We start from the raw sequence: 24,225 nt of genomic DNA, 5'->3' as shown, positions 1-24,225 counted from the left end.
CCTGATGTGACAGAAGGCTGAGAGCTGCAACCAGCCTGGGAAAACCGGGACACAGCCAGGGGTCAGCCCCTGATCCAGGGGGGTTCCAGCTCTCAGGCTCCTCCTCTCCCCCTGCACTTCCATGTTTTCCATGGAAGTTCAGCTCCAGGCTGGCCCTGATTGAAGCCAGGATGGCTGGAATGCTCCAGAATGTCCAGTCCATGGCTGGGGAGCTGGGAATGTTCCCCTGGAGAAGGGAAGGATTCAGGGAGAGCTGGGAATGTTCCCCTGGAGAAGGGAAGGATCCAGGGAGAGCTGGGAATGTTCCCCTGGAGAAGGGAAGGATGCAGGGAGAGCTGGGAATGTTCCCCTGGAGAAGGGAAGGATGCAGGGAGAGCTCCGAGCCCCTTGCAGGGCCTGAAGGGGCTCCAGGAGAGCTGGAGAGGGACTGGGGACAAGGGATGGAGGGCCAGGAGCCAGGGAATAGCTCCCAGTGCCAGAGGGCAGGGATGGGTGGGATATTGGGAATTGGGAATTGTTCCCTGGGAGGATGCTGAGGCAATTTTTTCCATAAAAACCCATTTTGCTTAAGGAGAATAAAAATACAGCATTTCCTGACATGGAAGACACCAAATGTGTCCTAAGGGTACCAAGCATGAAAAGCCCTTTATGAATCCATGGAAACACCACAGAATCCCAGGATTGTTTGGGCTGGAAGATGATTAAAGACCCTCTAATTCCAAGCCATGGGCAGGGACACCTCCCACTATCCCAGGGTCCTCCAAGCCCCATCCAGCCCTGGCCACTTCCAGGGATCCAGGGGCAGCCACAGCTGCTCTAGGAATTTTAATGCCAGGGAATTCCAACCCACAGAGATTTAACACGTGAACTCTGTGCAAAATGATCTCCAAGATCCCTTCCAACCATCCCACGCTCCCCTGGCTCGAGATCCTGTCAGTCAGACATGGTTTTATCCCAAAAAATCCCTTTATTTCTCCTCAGCCCGAGGAGCAATCCCAGGCTCCTGCCCTGCTCCTCAATCCAGACTCGTGCTTTATTTCCATTCCAGAAATACCTCTGTGCTATTCCCGCTGTTCTCCCAGAGCATTCCTGACATTTAAACAGAGCCATGACACCAAAGGCATTTTCCTTATCAGCCAGGCCTCTTCCAGGGACACTTTTTAATCCCTCACACCCCCAGTTTCCCTGGCACCCTCAGCAGCTCATCCTGCTGTTTGCCAGGACCATCCTTAGCCCAAATCACGGCAGGTTTCCAAAATCCCATGGAAGCAGCAGCAGGAACATCCTGCTCCTGCTCCCACATCCAGGGATGCAGCTGGCAGGTGAGAAACCTCCTTTTGCTGTATCAAAAAAAAGAGGGGAAAATGAAAGTTTGGAGCCTGCAGGGCTGCCCTTCTGGGCCTGGAGCAGGGTTTTCCATCCTCTTGGAAAAGCTGAGGCAGGAGCAGTTATCTGGATCAGACATTCCATGCAACAGCACACATTCCACGCAGTAATTAATCCTGGCTCTGCTATTTTTATCCTCTCCTGATTTGTTTTTTCCCTTAATCCCAACCCCAGGCTCCGCTCCGTTCCTCTTCCCTACGGCCGGAATGCGTCAGGGCCGTCAGGATCCCAGCCCCTCCAGCTCCCTCCTCGGAGCAGGTTCCTTTCCCAGAGCCATCTGCCGCCTTCCCAGGTTTGCATCATTCCCTCCCACCCGGCTGGGGTTGACTCAGCAGCAGCAACAGAAGGGCAGGATTGCATTCCCTGCTCCAGGCAGCTCCTGCTGGGAAGCACCGGGAAGGGCAGGGGGGAAAGGGATGAGGGATGGGAATGGGAGAGGCGATGGATCCCCTCTCCTTGGATGGGGATATTCCCAGGCAGCTGGGGACATGGATGAAATAGGGTTTGGATAAAAGCTGGAATTGCCCACCCATGCCCTGGAAAATGCTGTGGGTGCTCTCCAGAGCTCCCACCGGCCTCAAGTATTCCCAGATTTTTCCTGACAGCACAGCCCTATGGAAACATTCCTTATGCTGAACAGAGAACCCCAGGCTGCCTCGGGTTGGAAAAGAAATTAAATCCCATCCCACCATCCCAGGCTGCTCCAAGACCTGTCCAGCCTGGCCTGGGTCATTTCCAGGGATCCAGGGGCACCCACAGCTTCTCTGGGAATCTGTGCCAGGGAAAAAACTCCTTCAGGGAAAGGGCTGAGCAGCCCTGGCACTTCCCATCCCTGAGGAATTCCAAAGCCCTGTGGATGTGGGGACATGGGGCAGAGGTGGCCTGGGCAGTCTGGGAATGGTTGGGAATGGTCTCAGAGGGATTTTCCTAAAAGGAAAAAGAGCTGGTTCTGCTTTTCATGGAGTTAGGGCTCCAAAGTGCAGCTGGAAATGAGGGGATTCACTTGTAGCTGGATGTTGGGAATGCTGGGGAAGAGCCAGGGGGGAAAGGAACGCTCTGTTCAATCCCAGGAGAGCAGTGGAGGTCAGAGCAACACCTGAGGGGAGTCTGGGGAGCAGGGAGGAAAGAGGAGAAAGCCCCAGAGCTATTTACAATATTTTCTGCTCTCCAAACGGGAACATTTCCATCGTGAGCCCTCCCCTCCCCTCTCCAAACACCCACCCGGCCATATGGGCTCAGCACCGAAATAGAGCTTCCCTCTGCAGCCCCACAAACACCCCGAGCCACCCAGAGCTGCCTTCCCGGCTGGAAAACCCAGCTCTCCTCACATGGAAAGGGACAATTTCCTGGGAAGGAAATTCCAGCAGGGCCACACAGGCAGAGAGAGCATTCCTGGGATCTGGGAATGCTCCCTGAGCGCTGCCAGAGGGAGAACTGCTCCTGCCTGCATCCCTGCCTGCAGGCACCGATGGAAAATGGGAGACTGATGGGAATAGAACAGTCAGCAGCCACTTTCTGAGCTGAGAATATCCTGCACCCACAGCAGGGATCATCCACTTCAGATTGGCCAGAAGAGCTCTGGAATTCCCTTCCCTGGAAGTGGCCAAGGCTGGATGGGGCTCGGAGCAACCTGGGATAGGGGAAGGTGGAGCTGGATGAGCTTCAGGGTCCCTTTCCAGCCAAACCGGGCTGGGATTCCATGATTTTACAGCAGGGAGCAGGGTTTGGGAATAACCTCTCAGGATTTAGGGATCCATTTGTTGAGTGTCTTTAAAACACCCAATGTTTGGAGTCCATCGATTCATCCCCGGAGCTGCTTCCAACAAAGCTGCTCTGCGACTCCTGCTCCTCACCTGCTGCCTCTGCCTGGCCAAGGAATTCCAGGAGAAACCCCTCCAAATGGATCCTGGCAGAGGGAAAACAGCTGGAGCTGTGCCAGAAGGGGTTGGGATGGAGATCAGGCAAGGTTCTTCCCTCCGAGGGTGCTGGCACTGCTCAGGCTCCCCAGGGAACGGGCACATTCCCGAGGCTGCCGCAGCTCCAGCAGTGTTTGGATCCAGGGATGCCCAGGCTGGGGTTTTGGGGTGTCTGTGCAGGGCCAGGGGCTGGATCCACGATCCTGTCAGTTCCTCCCAGCTCTGCTATTCCACACTTCTCTGCAAACCTCATTCAGTGTCCCCTCGTGGGATCCCATATTTCAAATTCCTGGAGAACACAGACTGCCGTGATCCCGGGAGCGTCCCGGGGCTGGATCCAGGGGGTGCCCCAGAGCCTGCAGAAGGGGATCAGCAGCCCCTGGCAATCCCAACCCTCCTGTTCTGAGGGATCCTTCTGCTCCTCTGTGCCCCACGCAGCTGCTGAGGCTGCGGTGGAGCAGCTTTTCCAGCCCCTCACCTGCATCCCTCTGGCACTGGGAACATCCCGCTTCCCATTCCCAGCATCCGGAACAGCTCCTGCTGTGGATTTCAGATCCGTGCACAGCTCTAACACCGCAGCCCTTGAGCTAAACATAGACTGTGGCACGCAGCCGGCGGGAGGAGCTGACAAACATTCCCTGCCTGGCATCAGGAGAACAGATTCCCAGGAAAGAGAGGATCAGGGCTGGCAGCTCTGTGGGAACGGCTGTCAGGCTGGATTTGCGGCTGGAAAAGGCTCTTTGGGAATCCACACACGCCTTGCTGGGCCACAGACACACAAATCCATACAAATCCCATGGAATGGCAGACTGCCGGAGTGGTTTGGGTTGGGAAGGACATGGAATCCCATCCCATTCCACCCCTGTCTCCCCCTACCCCAGGCTGCTCCAGCCTGGCCTGGAACACTCCCAGGGATGGGGCAGTTTCCCCTTCCCATGCAGCGAGCAGAGATCCCACTGGGACCTCCCCAACATGGAAAACCTAGGAAAGAATTCCCAAAGAGCATCTCCACGCCCTCAGCAATTCCATGCTGGATTTCCTCCCTTGCTGACACTCTCCCGATGCCCCCAGGTGCTCAACACCTCCGAGCTGCTCCTCCACACGCAGCACCCTCAAACCTCTCCCGGGGGAGAGCAGAACTCCTGGGATGACCATTCCCAAACCCCACAGGCCCCACATTTCCTGCAGCAGAGGCTCCTGGATGCTGCTCCCTGCCCGTGGCTCCGATCCGAGGGAGGCACAGGGAAATCATTTCCTGCAGCGTGGGAAGGGAGGGAGGCGATCCCGATCCCGCAGCCAGGGAAGGTTAATTAGGGCCTCCATCCCTGGGGATGTGCTGGAATCCAGCGGGCTCGTTATTCCCAGGAGGATCAATGGCCACATCCAGCCCGAGCTGCCCCAATCCCACATGCCTGCCAGGGGTTTCTAATTTTACACGCCAGCCCTGCCTGCCGTGCCCGCGCTGATGATTTAGCTCTCCCCAGGCCGCCTCAAAAGCCTCCCCGGCTGCAGCATTTTTGCCATTTTAGGGAAAGCGATGCCTTTTTTTTCCCTCTGAAGGTTTCAGAAGCTGCTCGGTGTTTATGACATTGGGAATTCTGGTTCTTTGCCTTTTCCCATCCCAAATGTCAGAGCACTGCTTTGCTTCCAGGAAAAATCCTGGTGGGCTGCAGAGGCGCTGCCACACCTTCCCAGGATCCCAGCCTGGTTTGGGTGGGGACCTGAAATCCCATCCCACCATCCCAGGCTGCTCCAGCCCGGCCTTGGCACTTCCAGGGATCCAGGGACATCCATGGAATAACCTGTGCCAGCCAGGAATTCCCAATTCCCAATATCCCATCCATCCCTGCCCTCTGGCACTGGGAGCCATTCCCTGGGTCCTGTCACTTCTTGTCCCAGGTCCCTCTCCAGCAATCCTGGAAGTGTCTCCTTCTCATCTCTGGAAGTGTCCAAGGCCAGGCTGGAGGGGACTTGGAGCACCCTGGGATAATGGGAATGGTCAGGGGTGGACTGGGATGGGCTCTGAGATCCCTTCCCAGCCAACCCATCCTGAAATCCTGGGATTTACATTCCCAAAGCTTTCTGGGTAGGAGCCGCTGCCTTTTCCCATCTTTTCCCACGCCGCTCTCATTCCCAGGTTCCCAGTTTGGGATGAACAGGGAGGAGCCCCAGAGCAGGAAGCCACAGGCACCCACCCATCATCCCGGCCCTTCCACACCCCAAAGGGCATTCCCGAGGGAATTCCCTTGGCAGAGCCCCCCAGACCCCGCTGCTGCCCAGCGGCACCCCGGTGCTGCCAGGGCCAGCAGCAGCCGCTGGAATGCTGGATCCCACTCCCAGAAAATCATTAATGCTTTGTTTGTGGTGCCGGGGCTCTCAGGCTGATCCGCTCAGCGCTAATGAGCCATTAACTCCCAATTAGGAGCCTCTCCCGGAGCAGAGCGCTAATTCCAGGCAGTTCTGCTGATGAATTCATTACCAGGTGAGCTCAGCCTCGGCAGCCAGGGCCTGGCATTCCCTAAACACCCTGGAGACATTCCCGTGGGAATACAGACACCAAGGTGGGATCCCGGGATGGGCCGGGTGGGAAGGGATCTTCAATTCCATCCCAACCCAGCCCTGCCATGGGCAGGGACACCTCCAGCTATCCCAGTGATCCAACCCTGCCTCGGACACTTCCAGAGATCCCGGGGCAGCCACAGCTCCTCTGGGAATTCCATTCCAGGCCTTCAGCATCCTCATAGCCAGGAATTCCTTCCCAATATCCCATCTACAGCAGAAATCTGGGATGCTTGCACAGGCATCGTGATCAAGCCACAACTCCAGGCATGTTTTCCACGCGGTTTTTAAATTCTTAACCTCTTCCAGGTGGGAAAAAAAAAGAAAAAAAGGGAAAATCCCCTTTTTTTTCCTGGCTGAGGTCCTTGGCACAAAGCACTCCAGGAATTTTTCCGAGCTTTCCAGCCCTGCCCAGGTCTGGCTGCCGAGCAGGGAAATCGTGGGGAATATTAAATATAAATCCCAGGAGCCAGCAATATTCCAGTGGGGGAAATTCCATCCCCAGCTCCGTGCCCCGGGAATTCAAAGTGTCTGCAGCATAACGTGGAGCAGGAAATGCTCCAGAGGAACACTGGGAATGTGCTCAGCACCACGGGGAAAAAGATGGGAAGAGTAACTCTATGGAATAAAAAGGGAGAGGGATGGATCATTGACAGGGATCAGAGTTTGGGGAGCTCTGGGATGTGTTTTCATCTGGGACTCGGAACATGGCTCAACCAAGCACAGTACCCAGGAACCCCCACACATCCAGAATCCCAGCATCCCGAGGCTGGAAAAGCTTTCCAAGGTCACCGAGCCCCGCCTGCACCTGATCCCCACCTTGTCACCCAGCCCAGAGTCGGATGGGATATCGGGAAGGAATTCCTGGCTGGGAGGGTGGGGAGGGGCTGGGATGGAATTCCAGCTGGGGCTGCCCCTGGATCCCTGGCTGTGTCCAAGGCCAGGTTGGGATTGGGATCTGGAGGAGACTGGGATGTGGGAGGTGTCCCTGCCACGACAGGGGTGGCCCTGGAGGGGCTTTAAGGCCCCTTCCCACCCAAACCATTCCATGATTCTGCAATTCCATGATCTTTCCTGCACTGACAACACACTTTAAATTTAAACATGTTCCATTTCTCGGTTACACCGATCCCAAAAATATCCCAGAAGCCACAAGCAGCCCCACGCCCACCTCCAGCCCACGCGAAATCCCTGGAGAAGCCAAAGCCGGGACACAGCCGGGAGCAGGGAGAGCAGGAAGATGGAGAGAGCTCTCCCTGTGGGACACGAGCCGTGCCAGGTCCTTAATCCCAATCAGTGCCGGGTTATTGATCCCGGAGCCGTGTCCCGGCGGATCCGGCTGCGGCCGCAGATCGATACCTTAACGAGGAGAGGAAATCTCGGCAGGAAAATCGCTGCTCCAAGGGGCTGCCTCGCTGCTCCGCTCCTCTCGGCACCCCCACGCGTTCCCTGGGGCTGTCCCCATGGAGCAGGAGGTGATTCCTGAGGGATTGGGGCACCTGACTCACCCCAGAGCAGCTGTAGGACCTCTCACCATCCCAAAGCCATCCCTGACACAAATCCCATGGAATGGTTTGGGTGGGAAGTGACCTTATATCCCATTCCACCCATTCCATGGGCAGGGACAGCTCCCACTGCCCCAGGCTGCTCCAGCCCTGCCTTGGACACTCCAGGGATCCAGGGGCAGCCATGGAATAACCTGTGCCAGCCAGGAATTCCCAATTCCCAATATCCCACCCATCCCTGCCCTCTGGCACTGGGAGCCATTCCCTGGCTCCTGTCCCTCCATCCCTTGTCCCCAGTCCCTCTCCAGCTCTCCTGGAGCCCCTCCAGGCCCTGCAAGGGGCTCGGAGCTCTCCCTGGATCCTTCCCTTCTCCAGGGGAACATTCCCAGCTCTCCCTGGATCCTTCCCTTCTCCAGGGGAACATTCCCAGCTCTCCCTGGATCCTTCCCTTCTCCAGGGGAACATTCCCAGCTCTCCCTGGATCCTTCCCTTCTCCAGGGGAACATTCCCAGCTCTCCCTGGATCCTTCCCTTCTCCAGGGGAACATTCCCAGCTCTCCCTGGATCCTTCCCTTCTCCAGGGGAACATTCCCAGCTCTCCCTGGATCCTTCCCTTCTCCAGGGGAACATTCCCAGCTCTCCCTGGATCCTTCCCTTCTCCAGGGGAACATTCCCAGCATTCCCAGCCTGGCTCCAGAGGGGCTTCAGCCCAGGAGCAGCCCCAGGACTCTCCAGCACCTCCATGTCCATCTGTGCTGGCCCCACGGCTGGGGCAGAATTCCCCTTTCCCGCTGGTTCCAGACTCCATAGGCACCGGGATACCCTGACACAGCGCCCTGCTCCGGGCAGCCCCATCCCCATTCCCATCCCTGCCTGGATGTGCAGTGGAATCCTGGGGGTTTATCCCAGGCACTGAGTTTGCTCTGGAATTTGTTCATCTCCTGCACCATGTGCCCAGGAGCTCCAAGAGCCACTAAGGCTGGAAAAGAAGGACAAGGAACTTGTAATAAATATTGCAATTAGAGGAGGGAGCTGTTCCCAGCCTCCCCAGAGCTGGAGCGGCACACACAGCTCCCAAACCTTTGGAATCCCGTCACGGGCACTGGTGGGCTCCATGTGGGCTCCCGGATTCATTCCCAACCTGGCAGGATGATCCCTTCCCTGGAGGCCTCCCAGGGCAGCTCAGGGGTCAGTGAAAAGGGGCAGATTTTATCTCCATCCCCAGGAAGGGTCCTGGGGTCCTCCAGGAGTGGGGAGCACCACATCCCAGGAGTGCCATTCCCACAGGGATGCAGCCCCAAATCCCAGAGAACCGCAGGGAGGGGCGGCAGGAGCAGCCCCCAGCCCTCCAGGCTGTTTCCAGCCCCAGCACAGCTTTCCCCAGGGGAAATTCCCAACTCCTCCTGACATTTGGGATGACTGTCCGGAACGTCCCAGCGTTTTACCCACGCCAGGCCTCTCCCCGTGGTGCTGCCACTCGCTTTTATCGTCACCCGGCTGCAGCGGCCCCGCCGTGACCTCGGCGCTTGTGTAACTCACAGCCAGCTAAAACCCAGCTCTGCCCTAAACCTCGGCCTAAAACCACCCGGGAACGAGGCACAAAGCAAGGCCTAAACTCCAACCGCTCCATGGAAACCAGGAGCGCCCAGCTGGGACAAATCCGGCAAAACAACGGGGCCTGGCTCGGGTTCTTCCCACAGGATAAATCCCCAGGAGGTGTGGGAGTCTGGGAAGGGATGGGATGGAAGAGAGGGGCTGGAGAGTGTCCAGGGAGGGAAATGGGGTTGGGAAGGGGCTGGAGAATTCCTGAGGGAGCTGGGAAGGGCTGGAGAATTCCTGAGGGAGCTGGGAAGGGGCTGGAGAATTCCTGAGGGAGCTGGGAAGGGTCTGGAGAATTCCTGAGGGAGCTGGGAAGGGGCTGGAGAATTCCTGAGGGAGCTGGGAAGGGGCTGAGGCTGGAGCAAAGGAGGATCCCGAGGGATCTTTTCCCTCTCTGGAATTCCCTGGCAGGAGGGGACAGGCGGGGGGGTCGGGCTGTGCTGGCAGGGAACAGGGACAGGAGGAGAGCTCAGGCCTCAGGCTGGGCCAGGGCAGCTCAGGGCGGATTTGGGGACAATTCCTTCAGGAAAAGGCTCTCAGGTGGAGCAATCCCCATCCCTGGAGGAATTCCAGTGTCCACAGACATCCCCTCTCCCCTCAGCACATCCTGCTCCCCACACGCTTCCCAGAGAATTCCAGGGGTTCAGAGCCCTGAAAAGGCAGAGGAACCCCAGAGTTCAGGAGGGGAGCTTGGGGTTTGTGCCTTTCCAGGAGACATCGATTGCAACAGCCGGCTAGGAAGGCCGGCTCAGCTGGAATCATGGAATTCCAGAATGGTTTAGGCTGGAAAAGCCTCTCAGAGCATCGAGTCCAAGTATTCCCATCACTGCCCCACATCCACGGTGCTTTAAATCCCTCCAGGAATGGGGACTCTGTTCCAGGCCTGGACAGCCCCGCCCGTGAAGAAATTTTCCCAAATATCCAACCTAAACCTCCCCCGGTGCAATTCAAGGCCTTTCCTAAGCCCCGATCCCTCAGGAGAGCGAGTCCATGAGGAAGCAGCTGGAATATTGAACACCCCCACGTTGTGCAGAGCTGTAAATAAAGAATAACGAGCACAAAAGTATCCAGGCCAAGGAACAGGTATCCATGGAAAAGCCAGCTGGGCGTTCCTGGCGGGTTGGGAGCAGCACATCTGCCTGAGGCAGGGCCCTGCTGCCGATTATTGAAACAATAAATAAATAATACTGAGGAGGCTGCTGACAAAATCCTCCAACAGCAGCGTCCATAATTCACTGAGGGCAAATATCCAGGGAAAGCTGCACTGCCAGCTGATCCAGGAGGGAAATAAGGAGTGGGAAGAAGTTGGTAAAGAGAAAAAATGGCTTGGATTTCAATAAAATAAAGGATTCGAGGAGCCATTGTGTGACAAGGACAGGAGGGAATGGCTTTGAACTGAAGGTTTGGGTTTGATTTAGTTGGGATATTGGGAAGGAATTCCTGGCTGGGAGGGTGGGCAGGCCCTGGCACAGATTCCCAGAGAAGCTGTGGCTGCCCCTGGATCCTGGGAGTGTCCAAGGCCGGGCTGGATAACCTGGGATTGTGGGAGCTGTCCCTGCCTGTGGAATGCGATGGGATTTAAAGTCCTTCCATCCCAAACCATTCCAGGATTCTGGGAATCAGCAGCACTCCAGCACTGCATGGTTTTATCTCTCCATGAATTTCTCCAGGAGGAGCAGTCTGGGTCTATATTTAGCCAGCAGCATCCCCACATCCCAGCACTCCAGGAAAAATTCCAGCCCTTTGCCTTCCCCTTTCCCACCATTCCCAAACCCTGCTCCGGCTGCAGCAGGACACAGCTCCCATGGAGAGCTGGATATTCCCTTTTCCCTCTTCCATCCCTCCCGTTCCTGGCAGCAGGTGTGGATCCATAGCAGAGATCAAGTTTAGGAGCTCCCGAGCCATCCAGCCGAGCGCACATGGCAAAGCTCGCTCCTGCTCAGCCTCCAACAGAAATCCATGGAAAAATGGGACTCCTCGGGGAGCCTGCTGATCCAGAGGCTGCAGAAGCACCGGATCAGCACAAGGAGGCTGCTCAAGCAGAAGGAATTCTGTTTGATTAAGCGTGAGCAGGGAATTTTGGCAGAGCCGCGGTTTCAGCTCCATCAGTGCTCGCTGGGATTATCCGTGGGGAAAGGGAAGCTCCTGCCCGGCTCCAGGGAAAAAGCATTCCCTGTTTTCTCTCCTGGGCCTCCAAAGAGATCTCAGGGAGAAAAGGAGGGAGCCTGATGCGGAGAAATGCGGGATTTGGGGGAATTGCTGCCTCAGGCAGGAGGAGGGAGCGGTATCCAAGATAAAGTTACGTAAGGGATGGATCCCAGAATCCCAGACGGCTCTGGGTTGGGAGAGACCTTCAATCCCATCCCATTCCAGCCCTGCCGCTGTCCCAGGGGTCCAGCCTGGCCTGGGACACTTCCAGGGATTTGCTGTTCCCAAGCTCTTCTCTCCCACCAGACACTTCCCCACATCTTCCCAGCACATTCCAGCTTTTCCTCAGCTTTCCAAATCCCTTTTTCCCCTTCTCCAGCCCAGCAGCTCCAGGGGCGCAGAGGGAAGCTGGAGCTGAAGGCCCCAATCCCAGGAAATCCTGGCTCTGCCGGGACCAAACGTGTTTGTCCACGTCACCAAAAAACATTGGATTTTCCACTGACAGATTTCCTATAACGGCAGCGCTGGGAAAAGATCTGCGGAATGGTCGGCCCTGAGAGCTTTAAAGGAATATTTTATCATGATCAGGCTGTGCTAAAATAAAATAAAATAAAATAAAATAAAATAACCAAATAAAACAAAATAAATAAAATAAAACAAAACAAAACTAAAATAAAATAAAAAAAATAAAATAAAATAAAATAAAATAAAATAAAATAAAATAAAATAAAATAAACAAAATAAAAAAACTAAAATAAAATAAAACAAAATAAAATAAAATAAATAAATAAAACAAAATCAAGTAAAATAAATTAAAACAAAATAAAATAAAATAAAACAAAATAAAACAAAACAAAACAAAATAAAATAAAAGTCATTTGAAAGCCATTTTTGATATGTGAGTCCGTTTTTCCTATTGTCCTCCCATCCAACACACAAAAAACTCCAAAAATTTGGATGGAAAGATAAAAACACAATAAATAAATTGACCTCTAAAGGTCCCTTCCAACACAAACTATTCCAGAATTCCCATCTTTTATGTTCCACCATCAAAGCTGCTGAATTTCTATTGAGGTTTCTCACTGACCCTGAGAACAGACATCCAAAAAAATCCCCATTTTCAATGGAATTATCGGAATCCTGTTAATTTCAGCCCTTGATCCCCTCAGATTGCTGCATTCCGAGCTCAGATCCCAAGGATCTGAGAGAAGCCTTCCTGTGCTTCCAGAATTCCAGGTTTTTCATGTTTTTAAAAGCAAAACCAGAGGAAAAGGCCTTTGATGCCATCCCTACTTCTTTAATTAAAAAGCCTGGCAGGCTCTGGAGTTCTTTCATCAGCAAATCACGGGATGAGGTTTCCAAAATAAATTTAATGAGTTTGGAAAACGGATGCACAAACCATTCCTGCAGGGTTTTGTCTCCCTCAGATTCCCATTAATGGCTCATTTTTCAGGAATTTTAGCATCTTATCAATCAACTGCAGGATAACACAAAATGATAAAGGATTACGTAATCCCAAACACATCCAGAGGCAAATCCCAGCAGGAAAATCCAGGATGAAAGTCAAATTCTCCCCAGGAACAGCACCAGGAAGCTTCCAATTCTCCATCCCAACAATGGGAAATGAGGACAAAAGATTTGGAAAACAAACCCTTGGAATGTTCTCCCCAGTTCCAGGTTATCCTAATAATGGAGGGGCGGAAGAGACACCCAAAATAACCGGGAATGATCAGCACTGACCCTCAGGAATCATCACCAGCTCCGGGTGCTGAAAAGCCATTGGAGCATCTCCACTGGGAAAGGCTCCAAAAAATGGGAACAATCCCAGTGCCAGAGTGGGGCTCCCGCAGCTCCCAGGAGTGGGAGGAACGCAGAGCCCTCCCCACGCAGGAATTTGAGGTCATGGAATCCTGGAATGGTTTGGATTGGGAGGGACCTTAAATCCCATCCCACCCCTGACACCTCCCACTATCCCAGTGCTCCTGGCCTTGGGCACTTCCTGGCATCCAGGGGCAGCCACAGCTCCTCTGGGAATTCCAGCCCAGTCCCCACCCCCCTAGCCAGGAATTCCTTCCCAGTATCCATCTGAACCTTCCCTCTTTTAGTTAAAACTAAAAATAAAATTAAAAATAATTCCCTTGGCCAATTCCAAGGAATCACCTCCATCACCCTTGGCTGGGACCCCTCCTGTGATTCCTAAAAAATCCCTCAGAGGGATTCCCTAAGGGAAAGGCCTGGCTGGAATCTGGGAAGGGCAGGAGAGCTCAGCTCAGCCCTGCTGCTCTCCCTAGGGAATTCCAGGAAGGATCAGAAGTCCTCAGGGAGTTCCAGGAAGGATCAGAAGCTCCCGGCTTCCCTCCTCCCTGCAGGAATTCGCTGAATCCGCTTCCCACGTCTCTTCCTCCCCACAGCCCAAAGCCTGTGATTGAGGAGGGTAAGGAAAGCAGGAAGGAATGTGGATATTTCCCAAAATTCAGATTGCACTGAGGGGCAGCACACGAGCTCCAGCCGGGCAGGAGGCATCCCAGAAAAACCGTTTGGATCCCGTTTCCCAAGGAAAGGCAGCGGAAAGGGGAATTTCCATCAGACTGGTCGGCAAGAAGATCCCACTCAACTCATCGGGAATCTCCCAAAAACCCTCCAGCGCCTCTGCAGCCGGGCACAGCCAAATTTCTGCGGGATATTCCCTCAAAGCCCTCGCTGCTGGAGCTGATCACAGGCAAGGATCAAAGCAGGGAAGGAAGTTCAAGGAAAAAAATTCCCCCCCAGCAGCTGCTGAAGCCAACCAGGAGGCTCCAAATCCACGGGAAAAGACAGAGGTGCCTCAAACCACGGATATTTCGATTCCTAAATCCCTGTTTATCATAAATATGAGAGGGGGAAACACCCAACACTCCGGATCCCGGCTGTAATCTGGGAGGGATTTGCAGCACAGGGAGAAAGCGGAGGAACGGAATGGGAATAACCCGGGAAATGGGAAGGAAAACAGGATCCTTCAATGATTAAAGGAAGGGAAACAATTCCTCACAAGCACCTGCTGGAGCCAACCTGGAGGCTCCAAATCCACAGCAAAGACAGCTCAAGCCATGGATATCTGGATTCCTAAATCCCTGATTATTGTAAATGTGAAAGAGGGGGAGAAATGCTTCCCTGAATGCTGATCCCGTCAGCCTTCCATTATTATCCCATCCCTGGAAGTCACCAAGGCCAGGCCATGATCATGGATCATGGGTCATGGATCATGGATCATCCTTTCCTGGCCAGAGCAGGGGCTGGACAAGGTGGTCCAGCTGAATTCCCTCCAAATTATTCCACAAAGAGGGAAAAAAAATGGGATTTGAAAAATTTTAGATTTTTTTATGGGTCCGGTCAAAGCTGATCACTCCAGGCCTTCATCCCAGTTCCAGGGTCACATTCCCAATTCTGCACTCAACCTCTCCAAAACCCCTGGATTAATCCCATTTTTCCCTTCACAGAGGCATCCAGGGATGTGATCCATAGGAAATGCATCCCACCATTCCCATTCTTGCCCTGCCCTCTCCTCCTCTTCCCTTTGCTCCCACTGGAAGATTTTTCCACCTTCCCAACCCTTTCATTCCCTCCCTTTTTATCCAGATCCAGCACATTTTGCTCTATTTTGCCCAATTTTCAGCTCAGCTCCCAAAAATAGGTCACAACATTTGGAACCTTATCCCAATTAAGCTTTAAAGACACAGAAATTCTTTTTTTTTTTGTTTGTTTTTTTCCTTTTTTGCCCATTCCCTGTATAATTTCCAGGTCAATAATAATTCCCAAAACAAAGCCGGGGCTTAAAATTCCAAGAATTCTTTACAAAAGGGTTTTTCTTCCCTCATTTTGTTTGGAATTAATTTTTTTGAGGAATAAAAACAAGAAACCTGCAAGATCTGGTCTGCAGGTCAGGCCTGCAAATTTTCCATGAGCTTTTCCAGGGAATTTTTATGGAAATATCACAAAATTTTAAGGGAAGTATCAGGAAGTCTTCAGGACAATATGAGGGAGTTTGTAGGCAAATATCAAAGAGATTTTTGGGAAGTACCAGGAGGTTTTTTAGGGAAGTATCAGGGAATTTTTAGGGAAATATCAGGGAGGTTTTAGGGAAGTATCAGGAATTTTTTAGGGAAATATCAGGGAGTCTTTAGGGAAATAAGAAGGGGTTTTTAGAGGAATATCAAGGAGATTTTAGGGAATTATCAGTAGGTGAAGATCGGGTTTTTTAGGGAATTATCTGGGGGTTTGATGGGAATATCAGGGAGCTTTTATAGGAATGTCAAGGAGATTTTTGGGAAGTATCAGAGGGGTTTTAAGGAAACGTCAGGGAGTTTTTAGGGAAGCCCATGGAGGATCCACCTTCTTCTCTCTGGGCTGTGCTCTCCTGCCCTGGGGAAGTGGGATGGGAATGCTGGGGCCCAGAGCCGGATCCGGGATATCCCACCCATTCCCTGGGACACTCAGGAACGCCACATCCATCCCAGCTGGGAGCTCCACATTCCCAACCCTACATCCCAGGAACACCAAAATCCACCCCTGGGACACAGCCCAGCGCCAAAACCGGAGAACGCCTCCAAAGGAGCCGGAAGGCACGCGGAGCGCAGAGTTTTCCCAGGAATTCCCACTCACCCGTGGTCTCGACGATTCCCTCGAGGATGACGACGATCTCGAACTGCTCGGTGTGCATGCTGCGCTGGGACAGGTCGTAGAAGGGGCTCTTGGAGTCGATGACGTGGCAGATGGTCAGCGGCGACACCAGGAACAGCTGGTCAGCGCCCGTGCTGAATCCCACGTCCAGCTCCAGCTGATCCAGGGGCAGGAATTCCCCCTCCGGAGTCTGGCGGGACTGCGAGGGACCAGGAGGGGGAAGAGAGATTGGAGCTCCTCATCCCTGGAAGCGCCCAAGGTGAGCTTGGAGCGAGCTGGGGTAGCGGAATCCCTGCCCATGGGATGGGATTGAGCCGCTTCCTGCCCAAACATTCCAGGATTCTGGGAATTCACCAGGCGGGATCGGGAATTAAGGACAATGCGGTGCCTGGGGACACAGCCAGTCCAGGGAAACAGGGTGAGCTTCAGGGAGAGGCAAGGAAATCAGGGAATCCCAGAAAGTTTGGGTTGGAAAAGCCCTCCAAGATCGATTCCCAACCATTCCCAGCACTGCCCAAGTGCCACATCCAAGGCTTAGAAATCCCTCTGGGAATGTGACCCCATCCCAGGCTTGGAAATCCCTCTGGGAATGTGACTCCATCCAAGGCTTGGAAATCCCTCTGGGAATGTGACTCCATCCCAGGCCTGGAAATCCCTCTGGGAATGTGACCCCATCCCAGGCTTGGAAATCCCTCTGGGAATGTGACCCCATCCCAGGCCTGGAAATCCCTCTGGGAATGTGACTCCATCCCAGGCTTGGAAATCCCTCTGGGAATGTGACTCCATCCCAGGCCTGGGCAGCTGTGCCAGTGCCTGACCTCCCTTGTCCTTCCCATGGAAAAATCCTTCCTAATATCCAATCTAACACCAGGTGGAATTCCCACAGCACCTCCCTCCCCCGGGATCCGTGGAATTCCCAGGGAATGCAGCACATCCCTCCCAGCGCTGCCGTGTGACAGCTGCACGGGGGATTCAGGTGTTCCTGGATCCAGCTGGGATGTCACACACTCCGGGCTGCTCACAGGGAATTTAGATGGAATTCCAGAGAAACCAAATTTAATTTTACATCTCCCCGATTCCCGGGAAGAATCCAACCCCAGGCAATTCCGAAGGGAACGTTTTGTAAAGGAATTAACCCTGAGTGACCCCTTGGCTCCACATGATGAGGGGGTATTCTGAGCGACATCCAAGCTCTTCCCAATCCCAAAATCCCATCCCAAAATTCCCATTACAGCAGAAGAGCCTTTGCACAGATTTCCCACTTTAAGGCTCTGGGATTGGTTTTGCTCCTGGCCTGAGCTCAGCAGGAAAAAGAAGGAATATTTCCCCATGGATTAGGGATTCCAGTTCTGCAGGAAAAGAACCTTTTCCATAACAAAAACCCTTCCCAAAGGAAATCTGAGCCCCCCTGGGGCTTCCCCTCTCCTGGAACAGGTGAGACACAGCCGGGAATTCCCCAATTCCTGCTCCACATCCCTGGGCTCCGGAAATCTGGGAATATCAGCCAGCCTTGGCAGTGTCCTGGGAACAGGGGTGGCTCTCCCCGCTGCAATCCCTGGCTTCCTCTTTTATCCTCTTTATTTTCCCATTTATTGCTTTCCTTCCCCTCCCCTCCTTTTCCCCTTCTTCCCCCCTTTTCCCTCTTTTTGGTTTTCCTTTCCCCCTCTTTTTTCCTTTTTATTTCCTTTTTATTTCTTCCTTTTGTTTTGCCTTTTTCCCATTTTCTTTTAGTTCTCCTCTTATTCTCCCCTCTGTGGGTCCCTTTTCTTTTCCCTTCCTCGTTTTTCTCTTTTTTCCTTCTTTCATTTTCCCTTTTCCTTTATTTCTTCCCTTTCTCCTCTTCTTCCTCTTTTTCTTCTATTCCTTTTTTTCCTCTTTTTTATCCTTTTTAACTTTTTTCCCCTTTCATTTTCCCTTTCCTTTTATTTTCCATTCTTCATTTTATTTTTTCCTCTTATTTTCCCTTTCATTTTCCTTTCCTCCACTTTTTCCATTTTACTTTTCCCTTTTATTTTCCCCTTTTATTTTGCTCTTCCCCCATTTTTCCTTCTAATTATCCTTTTTCTCCCCTTTTTTTCACCCCCTTCCCTTTTTTCCTCCTGGAAGACCTGGCCCTGCTTTTCATCCAAGCACAAACCTTTCCTTTCCCATATTTCAAATCCAGGGAATTCTTTTGGAGCCACGCTGTTCTGAAGCTCCAACTTTTAAAATTCCCCCTCTGGAACTTCCAGAGCCAAAAGAAAAAACACCAAAAACCCCAACAATTTTCAACTGCTGGACTGGAAACGACTCATTTCTGATCTTTTATAGCTTGAAAGAAATTAAATTATTTAAATATATTTATATTTATATTTATATTTATATTTATATTTATATTTATATTTATATTTATATTTATATTTATATTTATATTTATATTTTATGCAAATATAAATCTGCACATTATTAAACGTTTTAAAATAAAATGTATAAATTATATATTGCTAAATATAAATATTTATGATTGCATATGATATAAATAGATGGAAATTCGTTACAATGCAATTTTCCATATTTATCCATATAACTAATTATTTATAAATAATAATTCTAATATTACTAGAAATTAATTCATTTTTATTACATAATATTATTTTAATTAATTAATTATAATATTAATAGAAATAATATTATTTCTATATTAAAATAATTTTACAGCTATTAAAAGGTTATTCCAGGAGGTTTTGAGGAATTCTTTCCCTCAAGGTTTAGGGGACCCCAGCACTGGGCCAGTCCTGATCCTGAAATCCACGGGAAACAGGGATCTGGGAGAACAGGACAACCTCATCAGGAAATCAGGAACATTCCCAAGGGGGATTCTCCCAGGAATGGGGACCCTGCCCTGCCCAGCACCCCCGATCCCACCGGGACACTCCCATTCCTGCCAGGACACCCCTAATCCCACCAGGATACCCCTGATCCCATCGGGATACCCCAAATCCTGCCAGGACACCCTTCCCATGGAAAGAGCACCCACATTCCCTGCACAGAACCCATCCCAAGGGTAGGGCACCCCAATTCCCAGGAGAACATCCATGTTCCCTCCACAGCAGCCACATCCCGAGGGAAGGACACCCCATTCCCTGCCAGACACCCCATCCCAAGGACAGGACACCTATCCCAGGGACAGGACACCCATCCCAAGGACAGCTCACCCATCCCAAGGACAGCTCACCCATCCCAAGGACAGGACACCCATCCCAGGGACAGGACACCAATCCCAAGGACAGGACACCCCATTCCCTGCCCAGCACCAACCTGTGGGCACCCCAGCTCCCAGGAGATCCCTGGGGATGCAGCAAATGCCCCCCGAGCCAGCTCCTTCCTCCCACCCCTTCCTCCCACCCGCTCCATCCCGGTTCCCGATTCCCTCTCCCCTCTGGATCCACAGCTGCCAGGCGAGCCCCACACCACCAGTGGCTTTTCCCAGCCCTCCAGGGCAGGGATTTTCCAGGTCTAACCCTGGCACTCTGCTTTCCTTGGAGCTCACATCAATAAAGTTCAGCCTGGCTGGGCTCAGCGTTGCCCAAAAAGCTCTGGATTATGCCCAGAGCTTTCTCCTTCCCGGCTCACGGAAAGCTTGGAGCTACAAAGGATTTCCTTGTCAGTGAAATGGAGCATTTTATAGGAATCTATAAATATCCATTCCAGTCCTGCACTGAATGTAGGAATTATCTCCAAGGAGGTTGGGAATGTGGTGCTGAAGGCTGAGCCCACAGCCCGAGGCTCCTGGAGATGTTCCCTACGCCAGGAAAACAGGACAGGAATGCCGGGACAGCAGCAGGACCCAAAAAACGATCTGAGATCATCCAGTCCTAGCCCTGGCCATGGCCAGGGTCACCTTCCATGGACCGGGCTGCTCCGAGCCCCAGGGATGTGGGGACAGCCATGGGAGGAGCGAGGGATGTCCAAGGGACACGGGGAGGGCTGGTGGGATGTCCCCAGGGGAGCGGCACTGGGGCCACGGCTGTCACAGAACCACAGAATTGGAAAAGCCCCCCAAGACCATGGATTCCAACCATTCCCAGAACTGCCAAAGCCCCCCAAGACCATGGAGTCCAAGCATTCCCAGCACTGCCAAGGCCCTCATGGAATTACTGAGGTTGGAAAAGCCCCCCAAGACCACGGAGCCCACCCATCCCAACCATTCCCAGCACCACCAAGACCCCCACATCCCAAGCAGGACGGGGACTCCCCCACCGCCCCGGGGCAGCTTTCCAGGAAGGAATTTCCCCGCTCTCCCAGGCGGAGCACCCACCTTGAGCAGCTTGCAGCGGATCTGCGCCGAGACCATGTGGCTGTTGCGGAGGTTGCCCACGCGGAACATGAGCGTGAGCTTGCCGTCGCGCATGGAGATGGCGGCGTGCTCGCTGAACATCAGCGTCTCGGCCCTCTTCTTGGGCTGCGACATCTTGATGAACATGCAGCCGATCAGGAAGGCGTCCACGATGGAGCCCAGGATGGACTGGAAGAGGAAGAGGATGATGCCCTCGGGGCACTTGTCGGTGATGTAGCGGTAGCCGTAGCCGATGGTGGCCTCGGTCTCGATGAAGAAGAGGAAGGCGGAGGGGAAGTTGTAGACGTTGGCCACGCACGGGGTGTAGCTGTCGTCGTGCGCCTTGTTGAGGTCCCCGCGCATGTAGGCGATCACCCACCACATGGAGGCCATGAAGAGCCAGGCCACGGTGTAGGTGAGGATGAAGATGAACAGGTTCCAGCGCCACTTGAGGTCCACCAGCGTGGTGAAGAGGTCGGACAGGTAGCGGCTGGTCTCGCCGCCCAGGTTGCCGTGCTGGACGTTGCAGCGGCCGTTCTTGTCCACGAAGCGCTGGCGCTTCCCGCGGGGAGCGCTGCGCGGGGGCGGGAGGCCGCCGCCGCTGGCCGAGGTGCTCACCACCTGGTACTCATCGCCCAGCTTGCGCCGCAGCGCCGACATGCTCCGCGCAGCCCCGCGCAGCCCCGCGCAGCCCCCGACAGCCCGCGGAGCCACGAACACCCCGCGGAGCCACAAACACCCCGCGGAGCCACAAACACCCCGCGGAGCCCCGAACACCCCGCGGAGCCACGAACACCCCGCGCAGCCGGCACAGTCCGAGCAGCCGGGAACAGCCTGCGCAGCCCCGAACACCCCGCGGAGCCCCGCGCAGCCGGCACTGCCCCCGCAGCTCCGCGCAGCGCTCAGCCCCGAGCACAGAGCTCAGCCCCGCGCAGCCCCGCACACCGCGCACCGCTCAGCTCCGCGCATCCCGCAGCTCCGCGCAGCTCCGCGCTCACCCCGCAGCTCCGAGCACCGCTCAGCCCCGCGCAGCTCCGCGCTCACCCCGCAGCTCCGAGCACCGCTCAGCTCCGCGCAGCTCCGCGCTCACCCCGCAGCTCCGAGCACCGCTCAGCACCGCGCAGCTCCGCGCTCACCCCGCAGCTCCGCACACCGGGCACCGCTCAGCTCCGCGCACCGCTCAGCCCCGCGCATCCCACAGCTCCGCGCATCCCACAGCTCCGCACACCGGGCACCGCTCAGCCCCGCGCAGCTCCGCGCATCTCACAGCCCCGCTCAGCCCCGCTCAGCCCGCCCGGCCCCGCCGCGCCGCGGCCGCGGAGCCTCCGCCCGGCGCCGCCGCCTCCCACGCGGAGCCGCCGGCACCGGCCCCGGGCAGGGCGGCACCGCCCCGCGCAGCGCCACTCCTCCCGCACCGCCCCTGGAGCCGCCCCTGGAGCCGCGCACCGCACCTGGGCCCGCCCCGCCACCCGCAGCCTCTGACCCTGCGCGGCTCCGCGCGCATCCAGCCCGCGCACAGCCCGCCCTCCGCATCCCCGCATCCTCCTCCTCCCCGCATCCTCCTCCTCCCCGCATCCTCCTCCTCCCCGCATCCTCCTCCTCCTCGTCATCCTCCTTCCCTTCATCCTCTCCCCAGCATCCTTCACTCATCCTCCTCCTCCTCCCATCCTCCTTCTCTTCATCCTCTCCCCAGCATCCCTCGCTCATCTTCCTCCTCCTCCCATCCTCCTCCCCTCATCGTCTTCCTCCTCATCTTCCTCTCCCCAGCATCCTCCCCCGGGGCTCCATCCCTCCTCCTCCTCCTCCTCCTCGCAGGGGCCCGAGCTCCCACAGACCCATGCAGGAGGGGCCGAGGGGAGGTCAGACACCCTCACCTTTCCCATATCCCATCCATTCCATCCCATCCCGGTTTTATCCTCATCGCATCCGGTTTTATTTGAAGTTTTCCAGGTGCTTTGATCCCCCCAGAGCCCCCCAGCACTGCCGGGACGCAGAGGGGCACAGCCCCTTCCACCCGGGAAGAAATTCCCCGGGAGAAGCCACAAAGCTCAGCCCTGATCCAGAACCGGCGGCGAGCAGGAACTGGGTCCCGGGATGCGGATAAATGACCGGGAATGATGGAAGGGTTTGGGTGGGAAGGGAGCTGCTGATGCTCCCGGGGGCCAGGCTGGATCCAGGGCTGATCCAGGGCTGCTGCCGTCAGCTCCACGGGAATCCTGGATTGTCACCTTTCAGCCATGTGATCGAGCCCAGCCACACCTCTTGTTTACCCAGTATCCCTTCACCTTCCTCGGAACTGATTCCCAAGGATTTTTCTTGCCCTTGCTTTTATATTCCAGCTTTTTTTGGTTTTCTTTCTGTCATTAAATTAATTTAGTTTCTCACTCTTCTGTTTTCTATTCCAAATCTCTCCTGTTCCCCACCCTTTTTTCCTGGGATTGGCAAAATGCCTGTTAATTTTCCTACCCAATTAAAGGAAATTTTGTATGGAATTCATCCCAAACTCTGGCCATGCTGGCAGAACCCTCCTGGCGCAGAGATCCACCAGCCTTGCCAGCTTCCCCTCTCCTATTCCTCCTTCCTCCATCCCTCCCGTGTTCCCAGAGGCCTCTCCATGGGCTGGAATTGGGCAGAGCTTCCCTGTGATCCATCAGGGTGTACCAGAGCCAATCCAAGGGGAGCCATTCCCGGGAATTGCTGCAATTTGTTTTCAGGGGGATGAGCAGATTCCCGGCACCCGCGTTCCGCCAGCCGCGGGGGGAGGAGGAAATGGTGGGAGTGGGAAGGGAATGATGGACATGGAGATGTCACCCAAAGGGTCCTGGAGACTGGAAGCTGCTCCAGGAGCACTGGAAAAGCTCTTCCCCCCTGGATTGATGGAATTCCCAGCTGATCCTGCTGTGTAGGGACACCTCCCACTGCCCCAGGCTGCTCCAAGTCCTGCCCAACCCGGCCTGGGACACTCCAGGGATCTGGAGACATCCATGGAATAACCTGTGCCAGCCAGGAATTCCCAATATCCCATCCATCCCTGCCCTCTGGCACTGGGAGCCATTCCCTGGCTCCTGTCCCTCCATCCCTTGTCCCCAGTCCCTCTCCAGCTCTCCTGGAGCCCCTTCAGGCCCTGCAAGGGGCTCGGAGCTCTCCCTGGATCCTTCCCTTCTCCAGGGGAACATTCCCAGCTCTCCCTGCATCCTTCCCTTCTCCAGGGGAACATTCCCAGCTCTGCCTGGATCCTTCCCTTCTCCAGGGGAACATTCCCAGCTCTCCCTGGATCCTTCCCTTCTCCAGGGGAACATTCCCAGCTCTCCCTGGATCCTTCCCTTCTCCAGGGGAACATTCCCAGCTCTCCCTGGATCCTTCCCTTCTCCAGGGGAACATTCCCAGCTCTCCCTGGATCCTTCCCTTCTCCAGGGGAACATTCCCAGCTCTACCAGCCTGGCTCCAGAGGGGCTCCAGCCCTGGAGCTGCTCCATGATCTCCTCTGGACCCTCCAGCAGCTCCACCTCCTCCTTGTGCCGATTATCCCACAAATCCAACCTTCCCATGGCTGCTGCGGTCCCGGCCCAATGCTCCAGGTGAAGTTTCCCATCCCAGGTTTGCCTTGATCCATTTAAACTCTCCTGGATCCTGAACCCAGGAGTTCCCTTTTCCTGGATCTGCTTTTCCTTCAATTCCATTCCTCACCTGCAATTCTCTGATCTCGGCACCTGGAGGCTTTTCCAGGCTTTAGCTGACGTGGGGATGATCATAAATAAAATGGGTGAAATTAATTATTTATTCCCAGAATTAACAGAGACATTCCCAAACCTCTCTCTTCCAATCCCACCGCCTGGATATGGATTTGAGGGCAGATCCTGCTGTTTTCCCTCAGAAAAATCATTTCCAGTTTGAAATGGGAGCTGGAGCAGGCAATCAGGATTTTCCTGAGCCCCAAAATATCCTAAATCCCTTAAATAAATCCCAAAAGAAAGTTTTCCAAGGAAATATGATGGAGGTTGGTTCCCTCTCTGTAATTTTCTATCAATCCTAAAAATTAACATTTCTGAGAAATTCCAAAGAAAAAGTGGGAAATACCTCCGTGCCTGCATTCATCCCTTCCAAAGGGATTCTTGGGTGATTCATTCCCAGGCTCCACAGCC

General features: G+C 54.2%; 1 protein-coding gene across 1 annotated transcript in view; it reads right to left on the bottom strand.

Moving 5' to 3' along the window:
- Positions 1-21,422, bottom strand: part of KCNJ3 (potassium inwardly rectifying channel subfamily J member 3) — a 28,471-nt gene extending 7,049 nt beyond the window's left edge. The window contains exons 1-2 of the mRNA XM_023931430.2: positions 20,066-21,422; positions 15,751-15,967 (exon numbers count right to left, since the gene is read on the bottom strand). Coding sequence (XP_023787198.2) covers positions 15,751-15,967; positions 20,066-20,743 — 895 coding nt within the window. The 5' untranslated portion in view covers positions 20,744-21,422. The remainder of the gene's footprint in view (positions 1-15,750; positions 15,968-20,065) is intronic.
- Between the last annotated feature and the right edge of the window lie 2,803 nt (positions 21,423-24,225).

Source organism: Cyanistes caeruleus, chromosome 7 (assembly GCF_971803275.1).
Source record: "Cyanistes caeruleus chromosome 7, bCyaCae1.hap1.1, whole genome shotgun sequence".
Taxonomy (NCBI): domain Eukaryota; kingdom Metazoa; phylum Chordata; class Aves; order Passeriformes; family Paridae; genus Cyanistes; species Cyanistes caeruleus.
The sequence above is the reverse complement of the archived record's forward strand: the minus strand, read 5'-3'. Positions and strand labels throughout refer to the sequence as shown.